General features: G+C 38.9%; 1 protein-coding gene across 1 annotated transcript in view; it reads left to right on the top strand.

Annotated features, from left to right (window-relative positions):
* The window catches only part of LOC306758433 (netrin-G1-like), a gene marked incomplete at both ends in the record, with an annotated part of 64,658 nt that extends 46,952 nt beyond the window's left edge, over positions 1–17,706 (top strand). The window contains 4 exons of the mRNA XM_079243761.1: positions 2,253–2,425; positions 8,946–8,972; positions 10,226–10,270; positions 17,468–17,706. Coding sequence (XP_079099887.1) covers positions 2,253–2,425; positions 8,946–8,972; positions 10,226–10,270; positions 17,468–17,706 — 484 coding nt within the window. The remainder of the gene's footprint in view (positions 1–2,252; positions 2,426–8,945; positions 8,973–10,225; positions 10,271–17,467) is intronic.
* Positions 17,707–20,622: the final 2,916 nt, after the last annotated feature.

Below are 20,622 nucleotides of genomic sequence, written 5' to 3' on the forward strand. Positions count from 1 at the left end.
TCCTGCTGCAAGGAAGAAAATTGTAATTTTATTTAAACAGGGAAGTTACTCTTAACACGTAGTTTCTAAAACAGGATATCCCAAGGGGGGGAAAGGTGCTCTGTCCAGTGTCACCAATGATCCTTCTCCTCTAGTACATACTCTGCTCCATTTGAATTCATGTATAGGGGTTTCTATTAGGTCATGACACCTGGTACCAGGTACTTATCAGTGCATAATTGGGAGGGGTGCTGTACACAAACTACAAGGTACTGATTGTTTAGGGAGCGACGACACTGAATAAGTCATGATAGTCGAAACCCAAATATGGCACACACAGACTGCCATTCTGCATCTTATGATTCTGGACAAGACGGTAAAAAAGATAATAGTAATTTCTATAATCATCAAAAAGATAAATAACAGCACACACACCAACAACATAGATCAGCATCAAGCTGTGATTCTGGGCTTCATGGCTGATAAATTCTCTTCTTTTAAACTTGAATCTGACAAAAAGTCATGAAAAAGCAAATATAACATCACCCCCATGTCCTCCATTTTTGTGTCATATTTATGTTGCATACAAATGACGTGACAGGGCTTTCAGGCCACCTTGCAATAGCGACGCCATCAACAGGTTTTTAATTGTAATGTCTAACAAAGTAGAGTGAAGAATACAGTGAAGTAGAGTCAAGAAGGCATACGCCAAAAAGTAAACAAACTCACCATCAGTCTTATGTCCGTGCAGTTACCATGTAATAAAGTCTTTAAGAGGTATTTCTCATGTTATATTTTGTTATATTTTCAGAAGTTAATTATTGATACATACAAGATTTTGCTGTTTAACTGAGTTAATCCATAGAGTTTAGCCATGAAGTCTCCATCCATGTACACATTTGTACACATTTGTTCGAAATGATCTATTAAAAGGTGTTCTGCAAGCACAAAGTATTTTAATATCATTTAAGTTATTTGTATGGCATTATTTTTAAACAACTGAGGATTGTTCCTCTGTGTTGTAACCGCAGCTAATAAAAGCTCAATTCTAAGGGTTGAAATAAAGTGTAATTACAGGTAGAGCGTATTCGCTGCTTCTCTGCTGCTGCAATATAGATCAGGATATGGTTTCCCTTGATTCCCGCACTTATTCATCATTAATGTGAGATGTCACAGTCAGGCCAGGAAGTCAATTAGAATGGATGTATTTCTGACTGCTGCTGTCATTTCTCTGTCTCATGTTCACTTGCGATTGTAGGCAACAGATACCTTCGCTCATCAGCCTCAAATGGGAGAAATCTTCCCTCGGAAGCACTTTGTAAAAACAAACACAGGAATGATGTGAAATCGTGAGCTGTTGAAGCCTCTGGGGAGGTTTACGGTGTCGGATCCACTCAATGGCCCCCTCCCAGCTGTTATTGTTTCACCCCCCCCCCACTCCACCCCATCACCGACCTCTCAAGAAGCGGAGGTCACTATTTGTAACCTTTTACCCTACTGGGAATAAAATCAAATGTGGAGTTATATTTGGAACACAACCAGGATATGAAACCGTAATGTCTCATGTGACTACAAACGCAGCCTGTGCTGCCTCTTACGGAGCTCTTCGCACAAGTCTCGCTGGGGAAAACGTTTTATTCTAAGAACATGCCATTTCCAGTTTGCTCATTCATGTTGTTAGAGTCACACAGACTGAAACTGCAACATCACATGTTCCATGTGGTCAAAAGAAGCTGGGGGTGTTTTAGCGTAGAAAGCCGTCAGACCTGCTCTCCTGTCAGAAGCGTCTGTCTGTCCTACCACAGTCTGGTCTAATAAACCAGCTCCTCCAACTGGGTTTCCTTTCTGACAGCTCCCTTTCCAAACAATCCAACTTTGAAGATATAAAGAAACAAAGAATTCCCAGGATTCGCAGCTTTCTGTTTATTGTATCAGCACTCTATCAGACCCTGTTTTGTGCTCAATTAGTGAATTTCACAGAGTGCCTTTCATTTGGCTCTCAGAGAGGCAAAAGTGACCTTATTCGCGTTGCTGTTCTCTCCACAGGGGCAGCAACAAATGAAGGAGAGCATAATGAAGCTTTGAGGAGGCATGATCCAAGTCAGATAACCCACCAGGATTTCAATTTAGTCCTGTCAAAAAATTTGAAAGGCACAAGCAAACATCGCCGCAAGGGCAGACTCTGTATATTCCCTCTAGAAGGTATTGATTCAATGGGTGCAGAATGATGCCTATTCATGTCTCTGTCTTTTGTTTCTATCCTTCTGTCTCAGGTGCAAATGCAACCTGCATGCCAACAGCTGTGTTTTTGACAAGGGGAGACTTGGCTGCGAGTGTGAACACAACACCACGGGGCAAGACTGCAGCCGCTGTAAGAGGCACTACCACGGAAGAGCCTGGAGTGTGGGCTCTTACCTCCCAATACCCAAAGGAACAGCAAATATATGTAAGTATTGAAGTACTTTTGACACTGTGGGGATAAAAACTAGTCATGCAGCCAAATTTACTAGCGATGCCGCCAGCTGGCAACACATAATTTTTAGTACTGTTATTGCTGACACTGATATATGATGATGGTGGAAGTACTGAAACATCTTAGTCTTAATCTTTTCTTTTTAACCCACAGAGAATTGTAAGCCTCCTCTTTAATTTATCTCTTAGTCTCTTGATAGCAACTCCCTTAAATGTTGTTGTGAGGCCAATTTTAGACTGTTTTCTGGGGGATGGTAGATGTACCGAGCTACCTCTTTTGATAAGATGACCAAAGTATAATAATTTCTTACTACATCTTTGGTAGTTTCAGTATGATTATTTGACAGTTTATGTTGCGAGGAGATCTTCAAAGATATGGGGCAAGAATAGCTATGCTTTTAAATCTGCGCTTAGAGAAATAGGCAGAGAAAAAAATTTAAATTGATGAAAACATAGTTAAAGAAACATCAAATTCACAGAGAGATGCAGCTATCATATAAATACACTCAAATCTCTCCCTTGACACTTTAGGTTTCTGCAGCTAAAACGTTTCAACCATTCTGCAGTTGGTAGATTAGGAAATTAACCTGAGCAAATTACAAGATTGCTGTTTTTTTCTGACTCACCAAAACAACAGTTTTGGCAAACAGAGCATTTCTTTGACACCTACAACTGACCTTTTTTTAAAACAACATATCAATATCAGGCTTTTTCCCCTGCTGTCTGTGATAGCAAGCAGGATGATATTCTTCATGTTGTGTTGTGCCGCCAAGGGAAGCTCTATGGATATAAGGCTCCTCCTCATCTTGAACATTGTTAGGGCTGGGCGATATATCGAATATACTCTAGATATCATGGCTAGTCCCCTGTGCGATATAGAAAATGCCTATATTCATCATATTCGAGTATCCTGTTGTCACGCAGTTGTTTTTAGCAGTGGGCGGGGTTTTCTCCCTCCTCCTTGACTCTGCACCGCTTTGTACAGAGAGTTAAAGCAAGCGCACCTCGTTACGTACATAACGTGAGCTACGTGCTACGTCATGAGAGACAGCGTGTAGCCACTGTTGCCAACTTGGCGACTTACTCGCTAAATCTGGCAACTCTTTTGTGAAAAGCGACAAGCGACAAATCTAGCAACTTTTACTGGAGTTATTGGAGACTTTCCTGTGTTTTGGCGACTGACTTGAAAGTACATATTGTAAAGTTATTGTCAGAACGAGAGTCTCTCCCCGTCCTAAAGCGCTCAGTCGCTCCGGCTGCAGCTGCAGCCAGTCAGAGGAGCAGAGAGGACTCCTGCACGACTCCACCTACAGTCACAATGAACAGCCAAATCCGCCACTGATCCCGCTCCGGATTACAGAGTGGGATGTAAAGTTTTCACGTCACGCAAAAATAATTAATTATATTTGATTACATTCACAGCCTCTGTCACTTACTCACCTCATCCACTGTGTGTGTGACACAAGCATATTTATCTAGCTCGTCATGTCTCTAGAAAGTACAGAAAGGAGTGGGAATCAAACCCTGAATTAAAAACTGTCTGAAGCCGTTTATTGGAGACGATACGAGGACATTCTGCCTGTATTATAAGACTGATTTCTACGCTAAACTCTGCGATTAAAAAAATACACGACAACTCAAAAACGTATCCATAAAGCAAAGCCTTATAATAGTTCATCATTTGAAAAGTCCCCCCCTAGAGCCCCTATTTTCATACGTTACATTTATTACATCATGTAAAGTCACTTTATTTTGTTTTAAAATGACATGCTAGTGCCACTGCTTTAACTGTTCAATAAATACGGTTTTGATCAGTTTGCTTCGTTACAATTTTATCCTTTTGGCATAAATGTTTAAAATCAGCATATCTTAATGCAGTATGAACAATTATGTTTTAATGGAGGCACAAAATCATCTTACTGATGTGATTGTAAGAACCAAAGCATTCATTCAAGGCTGAGGTAAATATCGAGATATATATCGTATATTGTGACATGGCATAAAAATATCAGGATATTACTAAAAGGTCATATCGCCCAGCCCTAGTTCATGTTGCTGACAGATATCAGCAGCTTATTGCTAACGTTAGCTCCACTGGGCTCGATATGTCAAAATGTGCACACACTCTGCAAGACACCTGAAACCATTTGTCATTAGGACTGGTGTTGAGACATCACGAAATTTTAGCGTATTTCATGAAAGATACATTTATTGTCACTAAAAGTGTAACAGAATCCTAAACAGTGTAAGATGACAGATTTATTCATATGAACAGTGCAGTCCAAGTTTACAATGTAATCAGTTCCAGCTGCAGTTTCAGGCTAAGCTAGCTGTCATATTTCTAAGTGAGTAATTACATGGCCTGATACGCATTGTTGAGAAACTCACCAAGTGATTTTTTTATGAAAGAAAAGCTGCGTGCAGGCAAATCTTTAGATGTGTATTTGTATTATGTCTGTGTAATTTAAATAGATAAGTCGTATGGGATCAGAGTTTTGTATGTTCAGACATGTTAGTTTTTTCGTCTTTTTCTGCTCACAATCTGCTTTTCCTGTGATTTTTATTGTTAAGCAATTTCCATTTATTTTCATTGCTGACTGCTAAACTTCTCTGTCAAACAAACCAGTTTGAGCGCTGGTTCCCCCCTCCATTGTTGTGCTTCTGTGATTGTGTTGCACAGAAATGATACCTTACATTGATGTTAATACCTCACCGCAGATTTGAATGCTGTGATTATAGTTGATTTCACTTTCTCTTACCAACAAAGATTATTTAATTAGGATATTGCTTTCAGTCTTTTGAACTGACCATATTCCTCTAATATGTTGTGTCCCAATCCGTTCTCATTTGATGATGTTAAATATTGCCTTTTTTGTCAAACTTGGTGATTTCTAAGACACGTGAACCATTAAATTGTTGCAACTGTGCAATTGATTAAGCAAAATGTTACCATTTTTCACAAGGAGTAACACTTTTTGAAAATGTTTCGACATAAAATAACGCATCGCATCTAGATCATAGACTGTATATAAAGTGATGGACAGAGCCTCCGTGATGTCACCCATAGGTTTCTGAAGAGCTGTAGCTCGGTGGGCGGTTCCAACAATCGCCATTTTGGCAGGGGCGTGCATGAAAATACATATATGGACAAAGAGGTGGAGCTGAGCGTCATGGTGGATGATTGACACCAAGCAGCTCCGAGCTTTCTGTAGCTAAAAACTAACTGAGATAACCAGCTAACAGAGCTAAGCGGGCTAAAGCTAAGTCACGTTGTTAGCCGTCTAAAATCCGCGGTTGTTCTATGTTATTCTGACTTAAAGCAGGAGATTGGTACCTGTTAGTCAAAAGGACACGCTCCTAAATATGCCGAACTTCGACATTAAATTACTTTTAAACAGGCGAGTTAGAAAAAAAAATTCACTCCCCCACACAGTCATGAAGGTAAACCTGACCTATTAACCGAAAAATGGATTTTTGAACCAGGCTGTAAACATGTTTAATTCTGCTGTGAAGTTGGCCTTTTTAACATGGGAGTCTATGGGGATTTGCTCTGTTTTGCAGCCCCTAGTGGATGAAGGGGGAACTGCAGTTTTATGCACTTCCGCATAGACTTTACTTTTAACCGCCGAAGGTCGCCGCTTGATCTAGATCTAAGTTTGCAGCCAGTTTGAACAAGTGCTTTTTCATTTGTATACAGTTTGTAGACCATGAGGTGATTTCTGATGAATTTGCCACAGAATGTATGGGATTATGTTTTCTTTAACCAGAATATCCCAATGCAGAGTTCAATTTCTTCTTAACATATTTTGTGGCTGAGCTGTTCGGATAGTGCAGTTAGAATTACAGTGAGATTACCCTCGGTAATCTACAGTTGTATGAATGTTCTTTGTTCTGTTTTTTTTTTTTTAATAATATATTAATTATTTTTATATTGGGACTCATAACAAAGATATGCTTTTGCTGTTCCTAGATTTTGTACCACTAGTAACTGTGCTCACTTAATCACTTTTAAATGAGTGTGATTAGTGCTTCCCCAACAAGATAACACTGAATAACATTGAATCTGGTATTGCTATCTCAACTCCGTGAGAACTGTTAACTCGGTATCTCCGAGGCAGAATGTGCTCTTTTGCATTATCCCCATTATAATCTTGGACAGCAGTTGAGTCACATTTATCAAATCCCATGCCTGGGGCAGGGAGGCTCATTGCCTCAATAAATCTCATGCAGCCACTCAGGGTTGCGGTGGTAGATGGCCAGGCATGGCCAGATGGTGGAAGATCTAGCCCTCTGGTCCCTGATTTGCACTTCTTCAGCCATGCATTCTGCAAATCTCATGTCAGCAGTCTGCAGGGATTGACAGCAGGGTTTTTAGATGCCTAGTTTGATTGTTAAATTTGTCTCTGCAGACATGGTGCTGATTAGCTTTATACAGAGATGTGACGCTATAGTTAACATACTCTTAACAAAATTGGGAGGAACACTTTTTATCTGCTCTCCTACTTCATTTGTTGTTGATGAATTAAAGAATTACCCAGTCACTTGTATATTAGTTTTATGAGTCTTCACCTTGGTGCACAGAGCTTTGTGTGTGCTCAAGAATGTGTGTACTCAAGCATGTGCATGCAACACATTTGATTGTGTGTGGGAGTCTGCTTGTAAGAGCGTTTGTGAACTCTAAGGAGATATTGCTGGATTTACCCCTGCACCTCTTCTGCGTTATGAGGCTCCCTGCAATGTGGTGCTCACTGTCAGATTGACAGGGTGTTATTAAAAAATCCAACACTTGGCCGCATCTGCACTGAACTGATGAAACCAGGGTCTAGCCATATCAAAAGCAATTTTAGTGCTTGTTTGGCAGTGGCATAAATTGCAATAATATTGTACATGGAAGTGACGCAAGAATATTGGTCCCCCAGGTGTTGAATGAGCACACTTTTGTCTTGAATTATTCTTGTTTATCTCATGAGTAAAATGCCGGTCCCACAACATGCATTTATCTATTACATGAAGCTCATTTTTCCTGTAAGGATATTAAACATGCACCCCTTGTATTAAGACAAATATGTTGAACATGCAAAGTGTAATTATATTTTAATAGGTTCAATTTTTCACTGAGTCTTCCTCTTTTATCATGAAAGTAATTTATCTCACACGTAGGAACCGGGGCAGGGTCTATTAGATATTCTGATCCTTATTCGTGCAGATATATATGAACACATGTGACCTGTCATTAAATGAATTAGAGCCTAAATAAAACCCTGGGTTGCTAAGAGGTGAGGCTTTAAAATAGGGAGTCTGAAACATTCAAATTGAAGGTTTTCCCAAAGAAAATGAGGAGAAATCTGAAGCTTGCTGCTGAAAAGAAGAAGAATAACTCGGAGAATTATGTTGACAGTCCACTTTACAGGGAGCATCAACTCATCTTGTGTTTCAAAGCAGGTTCACAGGTTAAAAAGCGTTGGTGCTATGAGTTTGATCAGACTGTAGAATGTGTTCTGCCTCCAAAGGGCAACATTGTTTGCCCTCCATTCCTCACACAGAACAACTACTGGTAACTGGGGTTTGCAAATTGGAGCTAAAAATCTGTGCTTTTCTGGCTTCTGAAGTGCTGTGTTGCTGCCAGCAGTTGTTGTGACAGCTCCTAACGGGTAATGAAATGATGAATGAGATGCAAACAACATGAAAACCCCAAACAAATCACAGAAGACAATGTGGATAAAGCTGGTGAAAAGGATCAGAGCTTGCGCTGGTTATTAGGTAGAAACCGCTTGTTGATGGCAATCGCACCACGGTAAATCCACAGCCAGGCTTTAAAAACAGAAGTTGCAGGGTTGCCAAAGTCAGCTCCAGCTCACAGGCACGTCTCAGTCAATTCTTATAGATGAATGCTTTACTGTTATTTATTTCTTCTTTCAGTCTGTTCTCAATTAATCTAAGCCACGCAAAGCCTCTTGTGTTGAAGCACAATGAGTCGGGGTTTTTTTCAAATCATGAACAAATGTGGTCATGGTTATTCTTTAGTTACTTTGATTTTATTTAACCTTTCTGCATGCTTGCAATGTCACTGATCTGACAATGGGCTTTCTTCGTGGCATTCATCGTCACAAAGAAACTGGATAAATACAGAAAAGAGACAGTTCCAGATAAAGAAAACAACTCTTATTTCATGGGAAAAGCATCCAGATGAAAGATTTGTTTTTCATATTAAGCTTGTGAATTCTGTTGACATTTCGTCCGTGGCAGACCTGTTATTATCATCAGCAGAAGGCGGGTATTGGACTATGTAGTGGTCGGGCTTTCTGCAAAGCCATAATGCTTTTAATCAGTGGACACAACAGACAACAAGTTGATGAGTGCAGTCTTGGTGGCCATTTTTCTCAGGGCAAACAATTCTATCAAAATCCAGATGTGTAATTTTATGACTCAGGTTACAAAAGCAAAATGAAATAAGTGAATTCTTTTTTTTTTTTTTTTTTTTGCTTTTTCCACAGGCATTCCCAGTAATCACGGAGGAGTGAGTAAGTTAATCAAGCTTTTCATTTGGCATGCTGACTAACATTTTCCTCCCTCATTCATAACTAATTCTTGTTTGACTGATGACGTTGGTGTGAGTTTGCTGTCTGCTACCATTACCACTGATCTGCATGCTTTCTGCTGAAAGAAAAAAAACACTCATTTATATATCTAACTTTAACAAAGGGTAAAGCACCAATGCATGAAGTGATGGATACTTTACTTCAGTGCTTGCCAGAGATTAATTTAAAAAGTACTTTGTGCAATAATTCTACAAAACTCTTAAAAGAAAGAAAACTTTCTGATGGATGCACAAAGTTTTTTTCATTTCAGAGACAATATTTAGTGATAACGGACGATTCATGTTTTTACCAGTTTACTATTAATCATGTAAACGTTGCATTGCTACTAACAGTTTTGCATGTCATGCCCGCTTCATGCTTTCTTAACCCTCTGTAGAATAAATGAAAAACAACGTTCACTTGTTTTCCATTCACTTTGTCAAGGTCAACTTAAATTAGGCAATGATGTTGGATATGTTTAAAAAGCAGTTTATCAGTGTAGTTACCTGTTTAGGCTTAATTCCCACTGCACAGAAATAAATCGATATGCAAATGAGAGTCAGAATTTCAGGTGTGCCATTGCTATAAGAAATTATCAAAACTCTGCGATATATTCTGATCTGATATACATAGTAACCATAAACTGCAGCAACTGTGCTAAAATGTGTAAAAAACACTGGCATCATTTTCTCCTTTTTTCTAGTTTATACAACACTGTAGGAGCCCTGCATGTTTGGCCCATGCATTAGCACAACAGAGAAAGATTTCCCCTTTACACACGAGCATATTTGCTCTAAGCACACACATAGATATGTGCCTGAAGCAAAAGAGGAAAAAAAAAAGAAACATTCTTTATGAAGGTCTAGTTCCAGCCGTGCATCCCTACGCATGTTGATGCCTGAAGGTGACTCCACACACTGAATAACAACAACAACTACCGTGCATACACATTTCTGCCTTTTGTCTTGTGAAAAATTCATTTAGGCTGCATGTACACTATCCGTTTTGTATATTAACCTATTTACTGTCCCAAATGAATGGCACAAGTTCCCCGATAACTCAAAGTAAGAGTTTAATGAAGCTAGACGAACATTTGTGAGAAACTAGTCTATGCATGCTGTTCCTGTGCTTTAACAACATAACGTAAATTCTATGACAACCCAATGTGATACATAACTTTTCCCGTTTTTACACAGATCGAGCAAATGCTTCATCTCTTGGTGTTGCAAATCGTAACCAAGGTAGGCTTATAGGCTTTGTAACTTCAGCATGACTTTACAAATACATAGAAAGAAAAGCAAAACAAAGGACTGATTGGCTATTTGCAAAAAAAAAAAAAAAAAAAAAAAAAGGGGTGTCATTTGGAAAATGTAAAATTCGGTTGGTTGTTTTGCCAGAGCTAACTTTCATCCTGCCTGCACACAAACACATGCTGCTCCTTACAAGGTAGACCTTTTGTTGTGAGAAAACTGCAGGGAACAGACCACATGCCTCATGATCACCGAGTCCACAGCCTCCTAACCTCTTTGATCGTGCCCTCTTTTTAATTACCCAGAATGCTCTCTGGGGGCGCACCCTTTCAGCCTTCTTCACAAGGTAAAAAAAAAACAGGGAAAGCAGAGAAGGAGAGGGAAGGAGAGAAGAGGCTCCAGGGGGGTTTATGTAGATTGATCTCCAGCTATCTCCAGCTAATCCTCAGGCCCAGATATCCTGTGTAGTGAGTGTTAAGTCGCGTCTGCACCACTGCTCTCACAACCAGGAGAGAAAAAAATTAAAGGAAGACTGAGGATTTTTTACAATCAAGGGAGGTTTTTGTTGTTGTTGTTCTTGTTTGGTTTTTCTCGCTGTTGTGGACTCACAGTCTGAGCGATGATGAAAATGATGCATTGTTTTCAATGAATAGGAGAAAAAAAAAGGACATTTATGACTCTGCACTGCAAGAAAACTAATTCGGCATTTGTGCTTTTATCTCCAATAATAATAAACCAACACATCAAGTTAATATGCAGCTTTTCAGACAGGTGTTTGCATATAGCTGTTGTTGTCAAAAGAAAATCATTTCAATGGAAAGCTAACATTTCATGTGCAAAGTAGTTGTATTAAAGTCTTCATTTGATTTATTACCATAATTCACTCATGTGAATCCACACCTTCGGTTTTGATCCTATGACCCAGTTATTCCCTAATAAAATTAACTTGAATTGCTCTTAAATTATGTAATTCAGGTCTTTTAAATAATAGTTCAAAATAATTTCCTAAATTGTAGCATTGTTAAAGAATGATTGAGGAATTATTCTGAGGCGTGCTTATTCTTCTTTTGTCGTGGCTTTCTTTGCAAAGAGCAGTTTCATGGTTGCAAAGCAATCAATATAAACCAAAAGGAGATAATGCGCAGCCACACCATGCACAGAGGGCAACACTGCTTTTTGTAGCCAGCCCACGTTAAAATCTCAACCTGGGGCTTTTTGCTGCATGTCATTTTCTGCATCACTTTACAGTTGTTTTAATTTATACGTGTCACACGCAAGCAACTGGATACCAACACACTGGCTGTTTTTAAATGTCTACTGTGGCTGATTCATTTAAAACATGCAAGAGGACATTATTGGTTGAAGTCGAGAAAATGAAATAGAGAGAGGGACACCGCAACAGATATAACAAAGGTCGACATTATACTGGCCTTTACTGGCAGGGGAAAGCTCAGAGTACAGGCAACATGCAAGATGGATGTGAATTAACTGTAAGGTGGCTCCACACGGAGATAGTCTGCCAAAGTGCTTCTTTAAATGTTAAAAGTACAATTAGTAGATGAATGAACAAGGATGGCTTTCTTTAAGACGTTGCTTGCAATCTTTTCTTAAGAGAACATGACAGCATAGTGTTGGCTTTTAAAGTTGCACCTGAAAAAAAAGAACAAAAATTATGGAATGATGCCTTTTCGACAGGTGAGACCACATATAAAAAGATGGACGAAGCCTCTGTGATGTCACCCATATGTTTCTGAAGAGCTGAATTGAAGCTCGGTGGGCAGTTCCTACCATCACCATCTTGGTAGGGGCATGCGTGTCGTCTCGCCCAGAAAATACAAATATGGGCAAAGAGGTGGAGCTGGGAGGGGGGCTGTGAGCATCATGGTGGATGATTGACATTGCACAAACTCTGAGCTGCCTGCAGCTAAGAGCTTACTGAGCAAACCCGGAAATAACAGGAGCTAACCAGCTAATGGGGGTAAGCGGGCTAAAGCTAAGTCAGGTTGTTACCCAGCCAAAAACCACGGTTGTTCTACGTTCTTCATACTTGAAACGGAAGATTGCATACCTGTCAATCAAAAGGACACGCCCCTAAATGTGCCGAATTTCAAGATTATATTACTTTTAACGGGGGAGTTAGAAGAAAACTGTACCCCCCCCCCATGAAACTGTTACCTGACCTATTAAACAAAAAATGGATTTTTGAACCAGGCTGTAAACATGTTTATTTCTGCTGTGAATTTGGCCTTTTTAACATGGAAGTCTTTGGGAATTTGCTCTGTTTTGCAGCCAGCCCCTAGTGGATGAGAGGCGGGGATGCAGTTTTATGTACTTCCGCATAGGGTTCACTTTTAACCGCCAAAGGTTGCCGCACACTCATCACACTAAAGCTTAGCCGCATTACATGCGTAATGCAAAAGGACAATGATTTAAAGCACTCCCTCTTAAGAAAGTTCTGCATAAACAAATGTTGGCTATGGATAATTACTAGACATAACACTGTTCAAGAAGATGATGACATGGAGAAATGATAACTTCAAAATACTGCTGCTAAAGATGGTTTAAAAGATTTTAGAGAATTGGGTTTACTTATTTTCATATGTTCCCATTTTATGCACTGCTGCTGCATTTTAGCTTAATTTTTAGGTGAATAAATGTATTTAAAAAAAAACTACCCTTTAGCACATAAATTACTTTAAGTAAACATTTGTAATGCAACTTTTATGCTGTTTTATCTTGCCCAGCATTAACTAATGTAATAGTGGAGAAAAAGTCAAAGCCGGCTATTTCTGTTTGCAGATGCGCTATTATATCTCCACCACTGTCAAGTGCTGTATTATAAAACTGACAGTTTATATTGAACTTTGGAGTCTTGAACCATTAAATAATGATGGAGCCTGCATGTAATATGATAAGAGGAGGCAAGACTGAACGCAAGTTTCAGCTTACACTGACATCACGGCAAAAGATATTGATCCAATGTAATTGAAGCGACACTATTCTAGCTGCAAGCATATAATTAGCAGATCCTGTATCTGAGAACTGTCTCCAGTTATAATTAATTGCGCTGGCAAATCTATAATTCTAAAGGCTTTTCAAAATATTTAAATGTATTAACTGTGAATATGATTTAATTTTAGTTTTTGAATATAGTATGTAAAGAATATGCTACTGTGTTTGTAAGGTCATTAATAATTTATTTCAGACTTTAAGAAGGGAACTCAAGGTGGTTTTTAATACAAAATGTTGGATACACAACATTCCCCAGCTGTACTCTTTAAAACTCTTTCAACAAAAGAAAGTGACATAAATTCAGAAAATTGATCGATTACTTTTAACTTCCTTTCATGTTCTGATTGTTTTTGTATCTCAGACACTTCAGCATGAATATAAGAGGGCATCAAGAGTTGCATGAGATGGACCTTTACAGTGTAAAAAATAATTTTCAAAGGCCACAGAGGAAGGATGACTATGTGCAAGAATTAAGTATAGGATTAGGTTAACAGTGTCCTTATTGGTAGTATGAACTTATTTGAGGCACTGAGCAAGGTACATTTCGAGACAAATGACATTTAAAAAACTTGCTCCAGTTGCATCAGCTGCGTGTCCTCCCTGTCACTTCGATGCCATAGCTGTGGAAAATTTTCTCCTTGTTGCTTCATGCAACACTAAGGCCTGAGGACGGATCTGTCACAACAGTTATACTGTTAAAATGTCAAACATCTGACAGAGGTGTGAGGCACACATATGTCTGTGGAGACGCTGCTTGGTGTTAAGCCAGGACTGGAACTGTGGTGTCCTTATTCTGTACCAGTAAAAATCCAAGAATGAATGATGTCACACAAAGCAAATTTGTAAAGTGAAGTATATGAATAAGTCATATACGATTATATAGAGTATTAATACACATCAAGGTCAATGGACTGGGATATTTTGCTGTGTTCAAAATATGGGCATAATTTCAACTAATTTTACATTTAAACTTACACTGCACTACAGTTTTGTCAAAGGGCACACCAAAGGCATTGTAGAGTATAGATAATGTACACTACACTGGTAGAAATAGGCTATTATGCAATATATCCTGAGGCCAGGCGCTAACAGAGCATGCTAACTAACTAGCACTAACTGGTGCTAATGTTTCAACATTGTGGTGCATCCACTCCTCGATGCCTTGTGAGCATTATTCAGGAATAATTCATCCCTGAAGTTATTGGTCTCTTTTTCTGGCAGCCTGTTTAAAACACAGTTCAATCAATCTAAAGAGTATTCATGTTAGAACTATGTTGTGTATGTGGGTAATATTAATTGATTGATTGAATTGTAAAGGAATTTTCTGAACACAACTTAAATTGTAATTTCAATAACATTTATGACTGCAAAGTGTAAATAAAAGCAACAATCCACAAGGCCGACCTTAAAGCATAAAGTTGAAAGCAATACATATCTACCATATGGTTGTGTTATATAAATTTTACTCTTACATACATTTAAATAGATGATACTCAAAGATTTCCAACGACAACTTCTTTTATTTAATGTTACTGTCTGAAGCTTATAAAAGCACGTACCACCAAAGACGCTGCAAATTTAAACCTCCTCATAAGAAAACTAAATTAAGCTCACCAATGCTTTTAAAGAGACTATCCTCCTAAGGGTCTGCATGAGGAAACAAAACATCCTCTGGTCACAGTCAACAATGTTAATGTGTTGATTAGACAACTGAGACTCAGTCCCCGCTTTTCAAAACACACAGAACAAGCCTTTTCCATTAGTTGGTAAAATGAAAAATAAAAAAAATTTTAAAAAAGTGATTAGACATCACTGACTGCAGCGGAAAGCCAAAAGGACCATTATTGTTTTAACCCACTGAGCTTTGGCTCAGATCATTGTGATTCAGTTTTTATAGATGAGGACAGGTTTTGACTGGTAAATGTTAATTTCATTACCCATCAAAGCAAAGTTCAGGTTAAGCTTTACTCAGATGAATTTGGTTGTTTTTCATTAAGAATTAGAGGGATGCGGGGGAGTTTGACTTATTTATAGTTACTTGTACATTTTCCAGATTGTACCCTCAGAGTGAAATTTCACTTTTTGTTGTTATTTCTGACTAACAGCAGTTGTTGCTTAATGTTTTACAGTAATCAAATCTTTTTTTTTTTTTTAAAAACTGACATTATTTGGCTGCAAATAACTGTGGCCTCACAGCAAGAAGGTTGCTGATTCGATCCCCAGCTGGTGGGGTTTGCACAGTGACCTTTCTGTGTGGAGTTTGCATGTTCACTAACAACACTAAAATCATAAGAACAATTAAACAAAAGATATTTTAGGTGATATGTTTTACATTTTAAAAAAGGTACATGTATACATACAATATTCATAATTCATTGCTGAATTATAGATGTTGTATTGTCATGGGATCTACAATTTAGAAGTGTCCTTAATGTTAAGTCTTCCTCTGTTACGTCAATAACTGCAATGAAAATGTTTTTGCAACCAAGTTTTTTAAAGAAATCCATGACAAAAGTTTAATGAGTTAGCATCAACAGACCTAAAGTAAATATTTCAAAATCTCATTTAAATATTTAACTGTGCTGTCCTGCTACATCTGCCTCATAAGTGCATCAGAAATGGACAGGTAGATCCTGATTGTGTCAGGCAGGACATCATCTTTTAATAGAATGAGAGGAGCAGGTTGCCCCCACACAGAGAGTGATATAGAGTTATAAACTCAAAAATATTGTATGTATATACATCTCCAGTCCTTATTCAAATTAAAATTCATCAAAAACCCAATAAATGACATAAAGTAAATTGTTTATTTGGGAAGTGCACGCATGAATTTTGTTGCACATGTTTTTTTTCATTTTAAACTTGATCAAGTTTTACTGTTCTATCTTGGCATGATTTTTTTTCACTGCTGTTTAGGAGTGACAAAGAGGAAGTTGTTCACATATTACAGTTGATCTGTGTTTTAAGTTAAAGGTTTGACTGGAAGAGCTGCTGTTTTTGCCTTTATGATACCTTCATTCTTGAAACTCCTACAAAGATATAGCTCAACAAAAAAAAATCACAAATCTCTCAAGACTGTCAAATATAGAAACAGTCAGGGCAAAGTCTAAAATAACTAAATGCTACACTAAAGACAGAACCCTGTATCCACAGGTGAGGTTTCCATTTAAGCACACAACTGCAATGAAATAGGAGGAAATTTTATTAAGTTAGATGCAATACCAATGCTTTCTTAATCAGTTTTGGCATGAGAAATGATTATTTGTTCAGTTTATTCTGATGCATGAGCCACATTACTGAAAACCAAAGATGTGATTACTATTTATGCAGGAAGAGATATCCAATTACTCTAAAATCTCTGTGCAAATATTACCTCTTCCCGGATTTCACCTCTGCCAGTAGAGAGGCTTCCTGGGATAATTGAGTCGTGAGTTTTTGTCTGGAAATGTGAATGTTAGCTTATGTATTTCTTATCGGCATCAATCAAAACAAAGATTTATTTTATGGCCACTAAAACAGTTCAGTCCTGGAGATTGCACTCTCTCTCAGAAGGTCGTGTATTGTTTGATATAATGTTGACCACAAACAGAAAAATAAAAGCAAATGGTAAATTACCTGCTAATGCTTATTTGCATATCAAAGATTGCAGTGGTTTAATGGCACCAGGTGTTTGTCCCATGCCTTCCCCCCTGTCTGTTCTCCTGTCCTCGGCATACAGGGGCCGTTTAACAATACCCTGGCACCCTTTGATTCAGCAATCATTTATTTCACCTCATCATTGCCATGCTTTGTATGTTCTTTTGTGTGGCCAAGATTTGTTGTAAAGTTTCTGTGGTGCTTCAAGAATGTTGTTTAAAATGTTTTTGTTTGTTTTTTCCATCTTAAATAGTTAAGTGGCAGTTTTTGCACGTACAGTAGGCTGTGTTCTTCTATTTATTTTATATCTGTCCTCTTCTTGTTTTTTGTTTTTTTAACAACTGTTTAATGTCCTTGGCTCTGCCCTTTGTAATGTGTCGTCTGTGCAGTAAGGACACAAGGAGATGCAGACAGGACAGGAAGAGGCAGCTTGTGCCCTGTGAACCTGCCTGTTGATGTTCTCTGCCATCCCTATCACTGAGTGATCCATTAATCACGCCTTCCTGTCTCCTCCCTGCCCTTTCCGCTTTGTCTCCACAGCTCGCGTGTGTGACAATGCGATGCTGCGCTGTCAGAACGGCGGCACGTGCCACCACCATCAGCGGTGCTACTGTGCCCCCGGCTTCACAGGCGTCCTGTGCGAGAGAGCTCGCTGCCAGGGTCCCGGAGAGTGTGATGACCAGTTGTCGGGACGGGCAGCGCTCCATCACCACCCCGCAGGCCGCCAGCTTGTTTCCCTCATCCTCCTCCACCTGCTATCGATTGTTTCCCTTTGCTGAGAGATCTGAACGAAATCCTTAACCAAAACTCTGAGACCACAAATGCTGAGACTGAAACTATAAAACTTACAGACATGAATAATAAAGAATGTGCGGACCATGCGCTCAGCAAACAATATAAACACATTTTTTTGTATGTCTGATTCCAGAGCGATGGCCGAGATGGAAATGAGTGCAACAGGTTGTGCACAGCGATGCTGAAGGAGGAAAAAGATTTATGGAAGGCTTGGAGAAGCGGGTTGTTTTATAGCTACATGGAGGAAACAGTTGGGATTATAGTGATTATGTCATTGTCTAATAGTCCATTAAAGACAGAATGGAGGCTCTTCTCGGACAGTAACAAGCCACAAGCTGATGGCAAACTGTACAAAACTAGACATGATTTTCAAATATCATCTGCAGTAATTAGAAATTAATAGTGTGGACAGAGACATCGTAAAACATCTCGCCTCACTGCCTCCTTTCTTAAATCGTCACCCTGTTCTTCTTCCCCTTCCTTGCTTCCCTCCATTAATGCACTTCCTCACCCCCCCCCCCCCCCCCCTGTGCTTTAGTGACCCTGGTGATTTCTTTACTTTGATGAAGGGTGTCCATTGTTTTGCTAAATGCTACACGTGTATTGCTATTGATCGATCCCCAACAGGTTCCAGTCTTGTCTTTTCTTTTTCAGAAGCTTATGGTCTTGCTTGAGCTCATCTGTATGAGGGGGGAAAAAGTTGTAATATACTGTAACTGTATTTAATTTTGTATAAAACAGATATTTTCATGACGACGCAAAAAACAAAAAGATGTATTATTTGTTTTCTATTGCTGCCAACCTGTCCTACAGTAGATGTGGATTATGGGTGGATAAGGAGACTGGTTGTGTTATGTTTTTGTTTTGCTTGTGTGGCACATGGTTCTCTTCATTGGAGAGCTGCTGTCAGAACTATGTTTACATACGCACTCACACAATACACTTCCACCAAAGCGCAAAAGAAAAAAAATGTCTGTCTTGTTGTTGAAAAGTTGTAATTTTATTAGGTAGTAACATGACATTGGAGACAAGATGTGTAGAATGAATTTGTGTGTGATTTGTAATTGGTGCAAGCCAGTGACAATAGCTGAATGTCATTTTAAAGGATTTCTAAAAACCTGTCAATTGCCATCATTGACCATTTTACTGGAGCACAGGTTGCTGATAATATATCAGCCTGTGCTGTACTACATCCCTGTTGTGCTCATGAAACGCTGGAGAATCTGAGGTATCTCGAGCCAAAAAAATCCCATCAATGATATGTAAATTTTTACAAGAAGAGGGGAGGAGATTGCATGGCTCTCGCAGAAGGTTGTCCAGCTCAAATCTGTAATCACATCTAATCCTTGAATCAAATGGAAAGAGGGGAAGGTTCCCTGAGCTGGTGCAGTTGAAAGCCTGCATCCCGCTGCGGGAGCCACCACAAAGCTGCACGTTCAGGAAATGAGCTTTAATTCATGGAGGGTCAATGAATAGAAATGAAGTCACATCCCACTGAGTGACATATTGAGAACTGAGACCAATTTCATTTGAGAGATTAATTTTACTCCCGAGGTTGTCATGAAACACCTAAATGTGCAAGAGTTTAATGTAAGTGCCTCTCATTAAATGACACTGTCTGTGATGGAAAAGAGAAGCCTTTTTTTTAACAGGAAGTCATGTTTTGGAAACTACGATAACGTGACTGAAATGCGTCATTCCACTGTGTAAAATCAGGAGCAGGGGATGGATATTATTGCTTAAGCATCTTTGACATTTTTTGGTAGAAAACAAAAGTGTATGATCACCTGAAAGAGAAAACAAAAGAAGCAACTAAATGATTGTCCATTAATTTCATGTAAAAATAATAATTTAGTCACATCTGTGTGCATTGGGCTTTTTAAAGACTTACAAATCATTCTGGGTGATCGCCACCTTTGTGCATGTTCTGACCATCAAAACCAGTTTATAAGTTCTATCAGACCAGGACAGGGGTGAAATCCTTACTCCAGGTGTATCTCAGAAATCTGAAATCCAAGTTAACAGGGTTTGAAGCTGACGGATGCATTCTTAAACACAGACATAAAAGTGTGACATTTGTTTTGAAGGCTGACAATAATAAAGCAACGCAGCAATCGTCTCAGTTTCTTTTATTGTTATTATATTTTGTTTTACTCTCAAAGATCCATCCTTTATTTTTTCTTTATTTTTTGTACTTATAGTTAAAGAAAAACTATGGAAGAGCTACAGATCTTTGGCAGATTTTCTCAGTGGAATGCACACTAGCTCGACTTTAGTATCTATTGAGCATGCTTTCTTTCCTCTGAGCTCTCTCCAGCCTGAAAGTCAGTCAGATGTTGACTCATCTTATCTCTTGCTTTGTCACTTTGTCACTTTCTCTCTTTTTCCCCATTTTCTCCAGTAATGTCCTCTTGCATTTCTTTGAATATTTAGCCAGTAGGTTGACATCCAGTTGCTCGCATATGAAACGAAATGTTCAGTGATGCAGCCTCCCGAAAGAAAAAGTTATAAACTGCGGAGTCTCGGGGAGCTGCTGAGCTCCAGGAGTGTACAGAACAAATGTTACTGCGCCTTGAAAACGTGTCAAAGTTACATAGTGGTACATTAAAGAATTGATATACGAATTATTTTATTCATGGCTGCCATCAGTAAATGGGGGTGTGATCAATCAACTCGGCTCCGGCTTCCCATAGAAGAAACTTGTCTTGCAAGTTTTGCAAACACAAGTTAATCCAAGACAGTCTGGCTGCAGAGCTTCACTGTGCAGATCATTCCTGCACAGGTTCCAGTCTCAGGCCATCTCCACCATACAGCAAGAAGAATCCATGACTTCTTAAAGTAAGTTGCATTCTGAAACTCCATCAAGGATTTTGCTTAATAAAAAGAACTGACAAATCAGC

Source organism: Telmatherina bonti (assembly GCF_933228915.1).
Source record: "Telmatherina bonti genome assembly, chromosome: 7".
Lineage (NCBI taxonomy): Eukaryota > Metazoa > Chordata > Actinopteri > Atheriniformes > Telmatherinidae > Telmatherina > Telmatherina bonti.